This window comes from Magnolia sinica, chromosome 3 (genome assembly GCF_029962835.1).
Source record: "Magnolia sinica isolate HGM2019 chromosome 3, MsV1, whole genome shotgun sequence".
NCBI lineage: Eukaryota > Viridiplantae > Streptophyta > Magnoliopsida > Magnoliales > Magnoliaceae > Magnolia > Magnolia sinica.
In genome coordinates, this window is record NC_080575.1 from 805870 (window position 1) to 822228 (window position 16359).

General features: G+C 42.4%; 1 protein-coding gene across 3 annotated transcripts; it reads left to right on the plus strand.

The window, feature by feature from the left end:
* The first annotated feature begins 257 nt into the window (after positions 1–257).
* Positions 258–8692, plus strand: LOC131239208 (histone-lysine N-methyltransferase ASHR2). 3 transcript variants are annotated; one of them, XM_058236805.1, is made up of 2 exons: positions 258–1506; positions 8481–8692. In XM_058236805.1, the coding sequence occupies exon 1, from the start codon at positions 345–347 to the stop codon at positions 1488–1490; it is 1146 nt and encodes a 381-aa protein (XP_058092788.1). In that variant the 5' UTR covers positions 258–344; the 3' UTR covers positions 1491–1506; positions 8481–8692. The 3 variants fall into 3 exon arrangements, with proteins under 3 accessions (XP_058092788.1, XP_058092787.1, XP_058092786.1); XM_058236804.1 differs by lacking the exon at positions 8481–8692 and adding an exon at positions 6769–7559; XM_058236803.1 differs by lacking the exon at positions 8481–8692 and adding an exon at positions 5352–5623.
* Positions 8693–16359: the final 7667 nt, after the last annotated feature.

Consider the following 16359-nt stretch of genomic DNA (forward strand, 5'->3'; position numbering starts at 1 on the left):
TCAGGCATCATACTTTTTTACCCATATGAATTAAGTATCAATCATATCTCTGGTTTCTGCGGTGATAATGAGAGGGAGAAGACGATGGACGTGGAAGATCGGATTTAAATCGGACGATGACCCTACATCAGCTCGGTACCACCACAAGCTGTGGTCGTACTGATACCATATGACCGCACCCCTTTCTCCCTCCCTCCCACTCCCACAACACTCGAAGCAGCTCGCTCTCCCTCCCACAACACCCGAAGCAGCTCCCACTCCCACAACACTCGAAGCAGCTCGCTCTCCCTCCCACAACACTCGAACCAGCTCTCTCTCTCTCTCTCTCTCTCCAATCCCAAACCATGTCTGAAACTCCATCGCCCTTTCTGAAACTCGCCCAAATCCCAGGCCGAGGCCGTTCTCTCATCGCCTCGCGCCATATACAACCCGGGCAGATACTCCTACAAGACTCTCCAATCCTACTCTACCCCTCCACCCTCTCTTTCTCATCCCCCACCTTCTGCTCCCATTGCTTCCGTACACTCTCCTCCCAAACCCCTTCTCTCTCTTGCCCTTCCTGCCCCAACCTCACCCTCTTCTGTTCCCAGTCCTGCAAATCCTCTGCTCTAACTTCCTCCCACTCTCCCTCCTTCTGCAGAACCCTAACCCTAATCCGTTCCTCCTCTTCTCTAAACCCCGACCTCCAAACCCAGCTCCTCTTCCTCATCGCCGCTTACAATCTCGCTTCCGTCTCCCCGTCCGACTTCCACCGACTTCTCTCCCTCGAAGGCGACCCGTCGCCGGACCCCGCCGAATCCTATATCCTCCATTCCTTCCTCTCCTCCCTCTCCCTTCCCCTCCAAACTGCCGTCGGATTCTCTCCCGAGCTGACCGCTGCCTTGCTGGCGAAAGACAAGCGAAATGCCTTTGGCCTGATGGAGCCCTTTAACGGGAGCGATGAGAGGTCGGTGCGGGCTTACGGGATCTACCCGACTGCGTCTTTCTTCAATCATGATTGTCTCCCAAACGCGTGCAGGTTTGATTACGTTGATAGGGTTGGGGACGGGAACACGGACATTGTAGTGAGGGCAATTCATGATGTCGAGGAAGGGAGGGAAATCTGCTTGAGTTATTTTCCGGTGAATTGGAGTTACAAGGATCGGCAGCGGAGGTTGATGGAGGATTACGGGTTTGTGTGCGACTGTGACAGGTGTAGGGTCGAGAGAAATTGGAAAGATGAGGAGGAGGATGAGGAGTGTATGGAAGAAGACGGAGATGCACGGATGGATGGTGCGGAGGAAGAGAATGGGGATGAGGATTTTCCTCATGCTTATTTCTTTGTGAGGTATCTTTGTGAGAGGGAGAATTGCGGGGGGACATTAGCTCCATTGCCACCGTCAGAGGGTTTGGTGTCCAACGTTATGGAATGCAATGTTTGTGGACAGTTGAGAACTGAGGAAGATGCTGGTGGAGATAATGGGGAAGATGGAGTTATGCTGGATGAGTGAGCTTGCTTTTGGCTTCGTGAGTATATTGCTCTATTCTTTCTATCATGTTTTTTTTTTTTAGGGTTATTCCTTGATTGTTAATTCTTTCAATCTGCTTCATCTATTGTCCTAGTGTGTGTTTTGTTCCGCCTTTTTTTTCCCAATGTTTTGAACTCTTCTAACATGGCCTGGTCCTGTGTTTGATTTGAATTCTGAATTCAGAGCATAGGCTGTAGGTAGTAGGTACATATATTGCTTTGAATTGCATTCTTTGACTGCCTATCGAGTGAGATGTTGTAAGAAGAATTGAAGAAGAAGAGGTCCTCTAAGCTGTCAAGGAATTGAGGATGGATAAGGCTCCAGTCTGGATGGCTATCCCATGGCCTTCTTCCAATTGTTAGGAACTAGTCAAAGCTGATCTAATAGCATTTGTCAGTGAGGTCTCAGTCTTGGCCAGCAGTCCAAGGGCACGGGAGCCCCTTTTATAGTTATGGTGCTGAAGAACGAAGGATCTGAAGGTTTAAGAGATTATTGGTCAATTAGCCTAATCGGCAGTCCATACAAGATTTTGTCTATGATACTAGCTTCAAGATTGAGAAAAGTGTTAAGTAATGCGATATCAAAGGCTCAAGGGGCTTTTCTGTTTGGGAGACAAATCTTAAATGGTGCACTTGTGGCGCATGAATGTGTAGACTCAAGATAGGGATCCTCGTGTGTAATCTTCATATAGAAAAGGCCCATGATGATGTGGATTGGGCTTTTGCACGCTATTTATTGGGTAGAATATGGTTAGGATAAAAATGGGAGGGATGAATGATGGGATGTATGGGATCAAAGTATTTTTCCATACTTGTAAATGGTTCTCCAAAAAGATTCTTCCAAAGTTCCCACGGCCTTAGGCAAGATGATCCTCTATCCCCTTTCCTTTTCATTGTGGTAGCTAAGGCTCGCTCTTAGCAAAATGCTTGAGAAGGCAGGAGAGATTGGGCGTATTCAAGGTTTTAGTGGAAAATGCGAACTTGAAAGTTACACATCTTCAATATGTGGATGATACTCTTCTCTATTATGGGGCTGATCATAGACAAGTGGATAACTTGTGTAAAATCTTGTGATACTTTGAGGCAATTTCGGGGTAGAATATAAATATTTACAAGAGTTAGTCATTGCCCTCAACTAAAAGCATGTTCACTTGCTTTAGAAAAGTTGGGGCATCATTTGGTTAATATGAGCTCTCAATGAATTCTACAATACAAATCCATATCTAAAAACCTGTTGGCCCTACAGGCACCTAAAGCAACTTGACCCAGTCCGTTCTTCAAGATTTATACATGTACTAATACTTTTAAAGAGCAATGATGGCAATTTTGGAACTAACTTCTTATCTGTGTGCACGTGCGCAGGCACATGTGCACTTGCCTAAGGGTGGCAATCGGCCGGCCCAGCCTGGGTGACCCAACCCTGAAGGGCCAAAGGCTTAGGCCACTAAACTTGGCCTGAGGGTTAGGATTGGGCTTGAAATGTAGGCCTGGTGTTCATGCTAAGCTAGGCCAGGGCCAAAGATGAATAGGTTGGCCTAGCCTATTGCCCTAGTGTATACTCTATGGTACATAGGTATTAGTAATTTAGACAATAGAGTCTATATAATAGTGTATATAAAGTAATATGAAGAACTTTGATACTCTTGTAGAGTATGGTAGATGATAAGCGTGCACTTATAAATTGTCCAAAATTTGGACCTCAATTTATACTGGTGAACTCTACAACGATGTCCTCATTTAAGTCTATGTATACGGTGGATAATTAGGCGGGGCATACACTTGGCTGATGAAGGATCTTATTTGACATGGGTGTGCCATAGAAAAACCTTGATAATCTGGAAGAGCATGGTGATTCATGAACACACACTTGCCAATTGTAAATTAATTGTACATGTAGCATATATGTAACTTATCTCTAACTTGTAGGTTGGCCTTGATCCAACCCTGATCTAGCTCAGTCCAGGTCCATTCCTAGTGCAGCCCAAGTCTCTAGGCCAGGGCCAACCACAGCCCAGTCATATCCTGGCCCATTAACACCCCTATGTGAATCAATTAACTTATCCCTTTTTCACTGATATAGGGGGAACTGCCTACCAGGTAGGAAGCTAGACACTAAGTGACATGGATTGATGAAAATGACTAAGCTGACACGCTGAAGTTGGCTTCTGGCGCAACACAACAGGGTTGTGGCTTAACGCACCACCTTAAGCAAACAAGGTAGCATTGTTGGTGGTGCTTCTGGATTCCAATGTACTGGTCCATAATCAGAATGAGCTTCTGATGGACCAGTGCCGTCCCATTCTTGAGTAAGCTGGAGTGCAAATACATATATGCATGCATGGATGGATTTATGTATGTACATACACACACTACGTCAATGCCTTGCTGTGGTGAAAAGTGTGCAAGGGTTCAGATGGGACAGAGCAGGTAAAGAAGCAAGTTCTGATTAGGAAAACTTGTTGCATGGAACGTGGGGATTTTGTAAGGAAAGAGCATGAGTGTTTTAATTTTTAATTTATTTTTTATTCTTTGAAGATTAGGCCAGATTTTGGGGTTGGGGATACAATGAAAAAGAGTTGGTGGATATGATAAAAACGTGGGTTAATATATCATTTTTGCATGAGAGATGAGACACAGTGAATGGGGGCAAAATCCAAAGACATTGGAGATGGCAACAATTGTCGTACGTGGGGAAGTATGATGCCAAAATATGGAAGGGATAGCTATAGGTAAGGTTTGAATGGTAGAACAATGGAGGTTAAAAGAATGGGCAAAAGACTAGTGTCAATTATACTAAATTTTGGGTGAGGAAATAATTTGCTAGTGTATAAGCACCTCAGACAGGAGTCAGGACAAGAAGAAAGTATTAAAAAACAATTTCTGGGACTGTTTTATGGGCTAACATAAGGATTGCTCGAAAGGGACAAGAAGAAATGATGGTGGGGGGTATGAGAGGGCACCTAGGCCTGGGGAGCATGGGTGTGGGGAAAGTAATGAGTAAGGAGAGGCAATACTTGAGTTTGCAATGGCATATGAATTAACAACATTAAATGCCTGCTTTAAAAAAGAGAGATGATTTATGTTGACTTTAAGAGTGGACCATCCTCATCATTGATTGACCATTTCTTGGTTTGGAGGGAAACACTCATAGTGCAAGGATCATAAAGTTATCTTTGGCGTAGGCCTGGATTTTGAACTGGTTAGGCTGGGCCTATTCAAAATTGCGATTTTGCTGGACTGAGGCCGGGCCCATTGCCAGTCCTAACTAGGTGAGCCCCCAACTATGCTGCATCAGCTAGCGGTCTTAGACGTGTCCCATTAAAAGATGTAAAGGAGGATGCTAGGGTAGAAGTTCCAAGAATCACATGGTGGAATTAAAGGGGAATGATTGGTGTTATTTAGAGATGAAAACTCGATAGGAGAAGGCAAGTGAAATATTGAAGTGGAGGTCGGGAAGGTGCCAACAGAGATGGTTGGCTGTGTACAAGTAGAGAGGTTGTTATTAAAGCAAACACTATTTTGAAAGGTTTACGAATTTCACTATTAAGCAACAGTCGATTGCTGATAATATTTTTAAAGCTCTTTCAAAAAAGTAATATAGTTTAGATATTTCCACATGAAGTCTCAAACTTATTTGGCATTGTTGGCAATTCAATCTGTGTGGAGCTGTTGACTATAAAAGTTGGGCTGTATATTTTCACGATCTGCTTAGTAGGTTCACTAACTGTTGAGGGAGAGGCTTCCTTGGCAATTGCATGGGTTTCATGGAAATGCAAGTACCCATGGAAACTGTGTTTTATCTTGAATACCTTAAAAATGTGAATTCGTGCTATGACTGTGTTAGGTTCCCAGAGAGGCAAACTGCTATGAACGTCAATTTTGTTCAGATTCCCAGAGTGGCAAATTGAATTGTGTTCTCTTGCAAATGAATGTCCTTAGATCTGTTCTTTGTATAAGGATTCTAATCCATTCCCTTGATGGATTGCCCTTTTTGTACTCTTTGCCTTTGTTTTAATAAATTTTAGCTTTGATTTGTAAAAAAGAAACTTTAGTTTCTTTTGCATGTTTGATCGTGGATTATATCGGGTAAATCATGGCTGATGTTTCTCTTTCCAATCTTTAAAAAAGAAAAAGTCAAAAGAAATGGCAGATGTTTGCTTGTTTGTAGTGCAATAAAGAAAAGGGAGCCACTATCTGCACCCACATTTTTGGATGGCTACACCCTTATATTCTACTTCCATCTTAAAGGAAAGGAAACATTGTTTATCATGAAACTCACTCTCCATTGTTTGTCGAGGCATTCTTCGCAGGAATTTGTGGGAAACATCATTTCCCACTTTCTTTGTTGGTAAACAAGCAAATTTATTTTCCCACCTCCACCCCCAAGAAAGGCATTTTCCTATGATGGAAGGAAAATGATTTCTCAAGGGTTTTAAGTCCAAATGTGTCACCTTCCATCTTCAATCGCCTCACATATGCCACATGTGCCAAATGAGCCATTGTCCATCTACATGTGCCACTATGCCACACATCACCATTCATCTTCTTTCGTGGCCCACATGTGTAAAGCATCCCACATGTGCTAATGTGCCCCATGTACCACCATTCTTATCCTCTTGCACCCCACGTGTAAAGCACTCCACATGCACATGCGCCTATGTGCCACACGTGCCATCGTCCGTCTCCAATCTCTCCAAATATGCCTCATGTGCCCATGGTGCCGATGTGCATAAGTGTTGCCATCTAGCGTCAAGTGCCCGCATGTCAAATGTGCCGATGCGTGTCTTTTGCCTCATGTGCCACCGTCCAGCTTCAAGCACCTCACATGTATCACGTGTGCCACAATTTAGCTTCAAGAGCCCACATATGCAGCATAAGCTACATGTGCCACTATCCATCTACAAGTATCCCACATGTAATGCGTGCTAATTTGACACATGCTAGTGACTACCTACTTCTTTTCTTTTTTTTTACTAGAAATTTTTTATTTTGCCAAACAACAAATTTGAAAATAGATCCTAAATTTATAAGAAAGTCTCCTTGAAAAACAAACAAGGAAAAACCATGTTTCCTTTCCCCCGGTTTCTTGGAAATAAGGTTTTCTAAGATACACTATTTCCTTTCCCATGCTTTCCATTTATCCAAACAGGCCCTTAGTATAAATAACAGCAGCATGTTTCCAACAAAATTAGGTGGAAATATAAATTTCCTATTCAAAATAGAAGCTTTGTTTATCTTGCCTAATATTTCCTCTCTTACAGGGTTCTGCATTGTTGCTTGCCATGGCAATATAATGAGGTATCAACTTTTAAACCTTGCTTGTCATGTACACAGAATTTGATCTTTTCTAAAGGTTTGCCTGTTTTTATTTTTTATTTTTATGAGTACACCTTAGTGCATCTGTTTAGGCATAAAAGTATGCATAGTTCAGATAGCTAGTGTGCCTGAGTTGGATTTTACATTGCCTCCCCTTATTTTGATGGATTTGGAAATTTTACTGGTATATATATATTTTTTTGGCTTAAATATTTCCATTTGATCATCTTTATGTATACTACATTAAAAGAGAGTTTCATCTTTTGGGTCAGATTACTGTTGAGTCCTGAAAGTGCACTTTGCAGAGCATACCTACTGTGGCCCACATGCTTGCGCAATCTGAGGTTATATCATGTGCGCCACACTCTGGGTGTTTTGTTCATGAAACCAGAGGATTATATGAGTTAACTATGAAATTTTGGTTATGTTGTTTTCAGCTGTACATTCCTTTTATGAACTATGCACCATCTGATGAATGGACCAGTTTGCGTTTCATACACAGACATCTACATAGTTGGGGATATCTGATGGATGGTTTAGATGGCTAGGTGACCAAATTTTGAGGATATCATGCAACCAAATTGAGAAATTCCATCTTCAGTAATCAAACATGAAATTATTTATTTCATTGAGGATCCGACCTTTATACTTTAATTGTATAAAATGAGTTATGAAGTGCCATAATGGTTAATTAGTATTGTGGTTCGAAATATAAGCAGACTATTGTTTCTCTTGAGGACTGATATCAACCATAATGATATTTTGTGCCTTGATTAGTATATATGGAATAGGCCCTATTCTGGTCCAATCATCATATGTCATCCATCTACAAAAGGAATAGATGGAATATCCCAAAAATTTCTTTGACATCTAATTTTAGGGCATGATCCACAAAATGAAGTAGATCCAAATCTCAGGTGGACCACAGCACAAGAAACAGTGGTGTTGACCATTAATAACTTTTGGGCCACAAGTTTTGGATCAAGTTGATTTTGTGTGGACCCATCATCCAGGTCTTTGTGACCTTATCAACAGGTTGGATGGCAAATAAACATTCTGGTGGCCCCCAAGAAATTTTTTAATGGTTGGTATTCAATAACTGCTGTTTCCTGTGGTAGTCCACCTAAGATTTGGATCTGCTTTATTTTTTGGGATCATGCCATAAAATGAGCTGTCAAAATGGATGGATGGGGTGGATGTAAATTGCATACATCATGGTGGGCCCCACGGTCAAGGAATACTGAAGCCCAGCCAGGCCAGGGCCTGGAGGATTTCCGGGCCACCCCCATGTAATGGTATGTAAGGTGGTATCACCCGCTCACAAGCAAAACAAGGGATGTAATGAGGGCTTCTTTTAAACCCTTAGAAGCGATGCCTAATTCCGTAGGCTGGACCGTGGTGTGCTTGTCACCGTTTGGTAAATGGTGATTGTTCATCTAGTGCACATGCGGCATCCAATATATCAATATAAAATGCACATTTCAGGCCCGTTGTGGAAGGATAAGTCTGAAAATCAGATGATCTTAGCCATCTGATTGAATGTTGAATTTGGATTGCTGGCCATTTGTTTTAACCATCATTCAATGGCCACCAATTAGATGGTTAGCATCATCAAATAAACTTAACCATCTGATTGAAAGTTGAATTTGGATTGCAGGCCATTTGTTTTAACCATCATTCGATGGCCGCCATTAGGTGGTTAACATCATCTAACTAGGATAGCCGTAAGACCTGTTGGTCTAGAATTTGGTTACGTGGCATGTGTGTGTGATTTGCGGGCGTGTTAGAACTGATTTGCTATCCGATTCAAACTGAGCGCTAGCGTTGAAATAGAGTGGCGCGTCGGCTAGCCAATGGTCATTTTGTCAACTGTTGAGTGCGCTTGTCAGACGGTTTGTGGAGCATGGGATTCTTCCTCCAATCAGGCTTTTTTTTATTTTGGGCCTTATGAAACAAGGGGTTTGAAGGCGCAACAAGTGTTTGGTTGAGCGGAAATTGGAGGCGAAGGTGGACAAGTAGAACTTATCACTAAAACACGAGATCACTGTCTTGGTTGGGAGCAATATGCTAGTGAAAAAGGAATGGGCAATTGCCAAGATTACAAACTACTTGTCGACCCATCGTATGAGTGTAGGTAGACAATTCTATAAACTATAGTCTTATTTTAAATTTGGCTCGCAGGCGCAGATGGAAAGGAACTACAGTTACTGATAACTAGTAAGTCAGTCCAGCATAAAGTAGCGGTGGATTGAACTACTCATAGAAGCTAAGAGTTTTTACGCTAATGAGTGGTAGAGATGATAAATGTCTCAAGGTACCAGAGTTTAGCTGTTTGGATTTGGTTTGATTGATTGTTGATTTTTCTGGATCATTTGCTTTGCATTCTTCTTTGCTGTTTATAGACTTATTGCCAGTTGTAAAGTAGTGGTTGTTTTTAATCGTTCGTGTTTTGCTTTGCATTCTTCTTTGTTGTTTATAGACTTATTGCCAGTTGTAAAGTAGTTATCGATCATGCCTCGATGCTGACGTAATCTTGATGGTTCACTGCTCTTATCCAAAAGTTATCCAAGCACCACGACTCCTTGAGAACCTGATCATTAATGAGTTGTCATTAGCATATTTAACACACGTCGTGGAGATTTCATGCCTGCAACATGGCTACATCTACATCACCAAATCTGGTGCTACCATATCTTGTCCAAATAGGGTCTTTTGGAGTGTGGCACGATGACGGGAAAGGGAAGAGGAATAAGGGATGGTCATGCCTTTGAAACTCATCTAAATGGCTCTAGCTTTCACTAGATGCTTCTTATCAATGAGAGGAGAAAAAAAACACTTGGATCTACTTGGAAGGTCCAAGTGGTGGATATACTTTAGATAGGTCATCATCCAATTCGTCCAATTCGAGTTAATTTAATGGTCATAATATGTCATTCGTAAGCATTTGGTTGGTTAATTTGGACCATTGATTGTTTACATTTTGATAGTCCATTAAATATTCCCCACTCATCCATATAGGGAAAAATCAATTTATTTTTTGGTTTAAGAGTCCTCTAAATCTGGGCCATGATTTATACAGTTTGGTTTGTGTTCATTAGATGCCATGTGAACAATTCATTAGCACTTGCACATCGTCCATCATACTTTGCCAGAGTAGAATGGTTTTAAGACCCAGATGAGTCACGTGCGAATCTTGTCCGAATTGACTTGGACCCAATCTGTTTTGAGTCAACGAGTCACCTACATGATTTACCTCGAACTCAACAAGACAAGTCAGACCAAATCACCCCCAACTCAGGTGAGTGCCTGAGTCGCTGAGTCTTCATAGCCGTCTATCAAAGTTCCTTTTTTTGGAAAACATTTGGCCTTACAATTCAAATTATACATATGGTACAGATTAGGAGGTAGTTTTGTAATAAGAATTTGGAGAAATTACATTTTTGCATGGGAAGCCATAAGCATTTGGGATATTTATTGTTCATTCCATGTTGTATACACTCCAATATGTGGACAGGTATCTCTTCGTTGGCAACTACTAGTGTTTAGTGAATGATACAAATATAACTGACCTTTTTTTTGTGCCAATGTGACATGGATCTGGACTATCAAATTCTTGGGCCATCTTTTGGAATGGTTGCAGATTTCTGTTTGGATCACTCATGGTTAGATGGACATAACTATTGACTATCTCTCGTCTTTGGATGGTCAACTTGTTTGGAGCAATGGTCTAGAAAAAAAAAAGGTTGAAAACAATCGATTGTTAAAGATTTTGATGAACGGCTCATCTGTGAGTGGGCCTTCCAATTGGTTGGTCCAGATCAACCGACAACCTCACTGATCTAACATGTTGTAACATTTTGCAATTGATGCAAAATTAACCCATAATTAGAGGTGTACACGAGTCAAACCAAGTCGAGCTTGGCACAGCTTGACTCGGCTCATCCACTAGCTGACCCTAGCTTGAACTCGGCTCGGCTCAGTCCTCGAGCCTGATTGGCCAGCTCAGCTCGGTTTGGTCAGCAGCTCGGGCCAGTTCGAGCCAAGATTGAGCCAAGTTCGCCTGTGCAGTGTTTTCACAAACATATAAACTGCACCTTCATATTCTCACTGTATGGTTTTACAGGTATTTCTTCAAACACCTTGTAGGCAACACCTAAATCAAGAAGAAAAAAGGTAGCTGTTTCATATACATACCTACCTTGCCACCAGCTGACACTTCGTTGAATCATTTCATCGAACACTTGGTGAGCAACATGAGTATCAAAGTAATCTAGTCGCCAAACTAGTATGATCAAAGTCCGATTCGAGCTAGGGATCGATCCCAGTCGAGCTTGGGTAAGCTTGAACTTGGTTCGAAATTTTTTCAAGCTAAAAAAATCAGCTTGACTCGGCCGAAACTCAGTTTCAAACCGAGTTGAATCGAGCTTTTTCAAGTCAAGTCGAGCGAGCTAACCGAGCTAACTAGGTTGGCGTACAGCCCTACCCATAATTCAGCTTCGTCGGGTATTATATAAATAACTTGATAGTAAGAGACGTGATGTAGGGGCTGTATACGGAAACCTTCCCATCTACACGTTTGCATGTGGACTTATTGGCATACACATTGCCCGTGTCCGGTTGATCTAGTCTACTCTTAAATTCCATCAATCTCATGCTCCCGAACACAGCGGACAGGTTGGACCATATGATTAGTAGGATGCGGGTTGGTCCTGTTAGGGGTTATCCATGATGTTTGTGTTTCATCCACGCAATCCATCAAATTTGCCATATCATTTCAGGGTATGAGATGAAAAATAAGACAGATCCAAGGCTCAAGTGGACCACACGGTGGGATTGAATGCTCACCATTATAAACTTCTTTGGAGCTGCAGAAGTTTTGATCTAGCTGATATTTGTGTTTTCCCTTCACGCAGGTTTACGTAAACTCTTGAACAAGTTTGGCGACATTTCAACAATTGGTGTTATTATCATCAATGCTTCCTGTGGTGTGGTGTGGTCCACTTGAGCCTTGGATCCTAGGCCCCTTTGGGCTCATGCCTTAAGATGATCTGGCAAAATGATGGACGGTGTGGATAAAACATACACATCACGGTGGGCCCCACAGCCCCTAGTTCCTGCCAGGGGCAGCATGAGCTCTACTTGCTGCGACCCGGGAACCAGCGTCGTGGGTGTGGGACCCTGACCGTAGGACCCCACATCCGACATTGATCCATGCATTGTATATCCTTGCTGAGATACAAATTTCAGGTGGACAATATCATAGGAAACAGCGTTCGTTGAACGGCCACCATTAATAAATTCCTAGGCTCCACTTAATGTTTGTTGACATTCCAATCTGTTGATAAGGTAAAACAGTCCTGTATGAAGTGACTAATAATAATAATAATAAACAAACAGCTGGTCCAAAACTTTTGTGTTCTACAAAAGGTTTTTAATGGTCAAAAATCACTTTTACATGTGGTGCGGCCTACCAAAAATTTCTATCTGCTTCATTTCTGGGACCGTGCATTAAAATAAACTGGCAAAACAGATGGACGGCACGGAGGTACGCCTCACGGTCAGGATCCCACCCATATCGCTGATTCTGGGGTTGCAGCCAAGTAGCCCTTGAGCAGGATGCAATCCATGTTCCGATTAGCATGATTTTTTAAAGGCGGCCTCCAAAGAGCGGACTGAACCTAATGGATGGACGGTCCGGGTGGGTAATGTGGATGCCGTCGAATCCAAATGCAGCTATGTGCATGGTGAGGTTCCGATGCACTCAGACACTATGTCCTTATCTTGTATCTTACCTCATGATTTGTTTTCTGTGGTTAGTCTAATTGATTATTCTAAAAAAATGAGGCCACGCAATCCATCGGCCAGAAAGTCTGGCGTCAGCTGCTTTCGGCTGTTCGTGGGTCTGTGGGCCCAACGCCACCCTTGTGGACTGTATGTTGGCTAAAGGACGATAAAAGAGAGTAAGTACTGTAGATGTAATCAAGGGAAAGTCTGTTACCCTCAACATGCACCTCTGTAAGCAGGTAGAACAGCCAACCTAAATGAAAATCAACACGCGTTGTTTTTAGGCAGGAATGTCTGATGGCCTAAAACGTCCATAATGATTAGGATACGGTGTATACTAAGCTTACTAGAGCTTGTTCTTCCTTCGATTACATCACTAATTAGTATAAGACGCCTGCATGTGTCTGTATCTGTCTATTGATTCTTTTGTCCACTAGTAATGGGCCTACCATCTGTGCGGTCGCTGATCACGATCCGTTGAAAATCAGACCCTACTCCAGACCATGGGCCCATGGTGTGGCCTGATGGAACAATCTGGCTCATTGATGAGGGCTACATGGGAGAGGATTAGGTGTGGCCCAGCCTCACCCAAGATGGTGCTGCCCTTACCATGGGGCCGACCTTGATGTATGTATGCTATATCCATGCCGTCCACCCGTTTTTACAGATCATTTCAGGACATGGTGCCAAAAATGAAGCAGGTCCAAATCTCAGGTGGACCATACTATAGGAAACAGTAGTGATTGAACTCTCCACCATTAAAAACTTCCTAGGGAAAACTGTAATATTTCCTTAATGTTTATTTGCTAACCAATTTATTGATAAGACCACATAAACATGGATAAATGAAAAAAAAAACCAAATATCAACTTGATCAAAAACTTTGTGCTCCTAATAAGTTTTTAACGGTTGATAATTACTTTTTGCTATGTTATGGTATGCCTGAGGTTTGGATCTGATTCATTTTTGGGTCCATGCCCTAAAATGATCTATAGAAACGGATAGACGGTGTGGATATAGAACAAATGCATCAAGGTGGGGCCCATAGAAAGGGTCACACCGTCTTGGGTGAGGCCGGAGCCGCACCTAATCCGGTCCCCGCCTACAAAGACAATAACTTAATGCGCTGTGGAATCTTTGCCGTTCTAACTCATTTCCTACTGCACGCCTGTCTGCTTCAATATTTACAAATAGAATTACGATTTCAAGGTTTTAAAAAAAAAACATTGCGGGGTTGACTGGCCGAGTCAATGCAAACATCTGATCTGAGCACAGCACAAGGTGGGCCCCATCAATTTGCGAGGTTTGATGAACCTTGGCCGTCCGATCAAGTGGGTCGCGAAATGATACCTCATTCACTAGGAAAGGTGTTCCTGAAGAATTAGGCCTATGAGATCATCATAGTAAATTCTTTTGTACCAAGCATTTAAGCAGTAAGGCCTGCCTGATGGCCGTCTTGGATCTTTCGTACGTGCCTCATGTTGGCACGGGAAAGATGTGAATGCACTTGTACTGGTGTACTTATATTCATGGACGCGGATTGTGTGATACCTAGGGGTGTACACGAACCAAGCTAGATCGGTTAGCTCGCTTGGCTCGACTCGACTCGAAAAAGCTCGATTTGACTTGGTTTGAAGCTGAGTTCGAGTCGAGTTGAGCTGATTTTTTGAGCTCAAAAATGAGTTCAAGTTAGCCCTAGCTTGACTCGACTTGGATCGAACCCAGCTCAAATCGAACTCAGATCGAACTAGTACAATGACTTGATTACTTTAATATTGATGTTGCTCAGTAAGCATTCAATGAAATGACTTAACTAAGTGTGGCCGGTGGCAAGGAATGTATGTATATGAAATGAATATCCATTTTTTTCTTAATTTTTATATTGCTTATAAGGTGTTTGATAAAGTACTTGTAAAACTATTGTTGTTATTTCACATACATTGGGATTTAGAAGGTGTAGTCCATTTTTTTGGTGAAAATGTTGCATAGGCGAACTTGGCTCGAGCTGGCCCAAGTTGCTGACCGAGCCGAGCCGAGCCGAGTCGAGTCGAGCCGACTTTTGAGTTGGAGTCAACTAGTGGCCGAGCCGAGTCAAGCTGAGTCAAGCTAAGGCCAGCACAACTCGATTCGACTCGATGTACACCCCTAATTGTGTCTTATCTTACCCGTCTCTGGCCACAAACTAGTGGTGGACGGCCCGCTGTGATGTATATGTTTTTCTACCTTGTTCGTCTCTTGTCCACCCCTTCTCTCGGATCAATTAAAGGTATGCGACATAGAAATTGGCAGATACAATGATCAAGTGGACCACACCAAATGATAAACTTGGGTTGCATTAAACGAACAAAGCATTAAATATAAGTTGCATTGAATGCAAAAGTCATAAGTCATCCGTAGCATGGTTTACTTGAGTAGTGGATTTGCCCCTATTAGTTTAAAGCCCTGCGAAGAGCTCGCAGAATGAAAGGACGGTCCGGATATAACATATACTCGTGATGGTACTCATGCAACTTGGTGATATCAACACACTAGCCAGGCGGGTGGTGTGTGGTGCACCAGCCAATCCGCTTCCCGGATAAAGGTTCATTGATTGGACACGCATTACGAATTCTGGTCCGCATCTTTCCACAGCAATCACGTGTTTCTATTCTGCGAGGTGGGGCCATGGTTCCATCTGGATGGTCTTTTCTGTCCCACTACGGATGGGCTATGCCTTAAAAAATGCTCTTGATAGGGCAATATAAATCTTTCATCTTGTATTCTACGTATGGGTCGATTCAACTTAAAAAGGACCTGATATTTCCTATACTCATATTGCGACCTGAACGAACTGTGTCTCTAAGGGTTCACGATGATGTATGATTTTTATCCGCACTGTCCATCCATTTTATCATATAGCCCAAAAATGAGGCAGGCTCGGGTAAAACCAAGAAGCAGTGCGGCTATTGAAAAGCCAACCATGATGGTTAATCGCCATCCACCCTGTTCATGAGGTCACATTAACCTGGGTTGGATGAAAGGAAAACCAAAACTTATGTAACATTCGAAAAATTATCAACAAGTATTTAATATACTATGTGGTCCACTTGAGCTTTGGAAGTGTCTCATTTTTGGGCTTGTACTGTAATATCGAAAAGTGTACATACGCTCGGGATAAAGCCCATACAACACGGTGGCCTGTCGGAGACACGTAGTACCCAATCTGCATACGATATTAGTTGTTCATCCTGAAGCGGAATAAGGTGACCACATCACAGGAAATGGTGGTGATTGAACGTCCATCATTAAAAATTTCCCAATAACCACATTAAGCATTTCATAATGTTTATTTACAATCCAATCCATTGGTAAGGCCAACAAGACGTACACATAAAAACAAAGACAAAATCAGCTCGATCCAAAACTCTTATGGCCTAAGAAAAACTTTTAATCGCTCATTCACCTCTTGTTCCATGAGTGGACCACATCACATAGGCTTTTGAAGACTCCCACCCCGATGTTTATTGCCAATTGCCATCCAACCTGTGACTTTATCATGATGATGGTAAAACACAAAAATCATCTCGATCCAAAACGGTAGGCTTCTTAGCTTTGGATCTGCCTCCTCATGTTATGTGAAATGCCCTAAAATGATCCAGAAAAATGGACGGTGTGATAAAAACATATATTAACGGGGAGCCCGGTACTGAAAAGGGTCAGTACCGAATCCGAGTCCCAATCCGACGCGTGGTACTGAAGGGCGCGGATCAGGT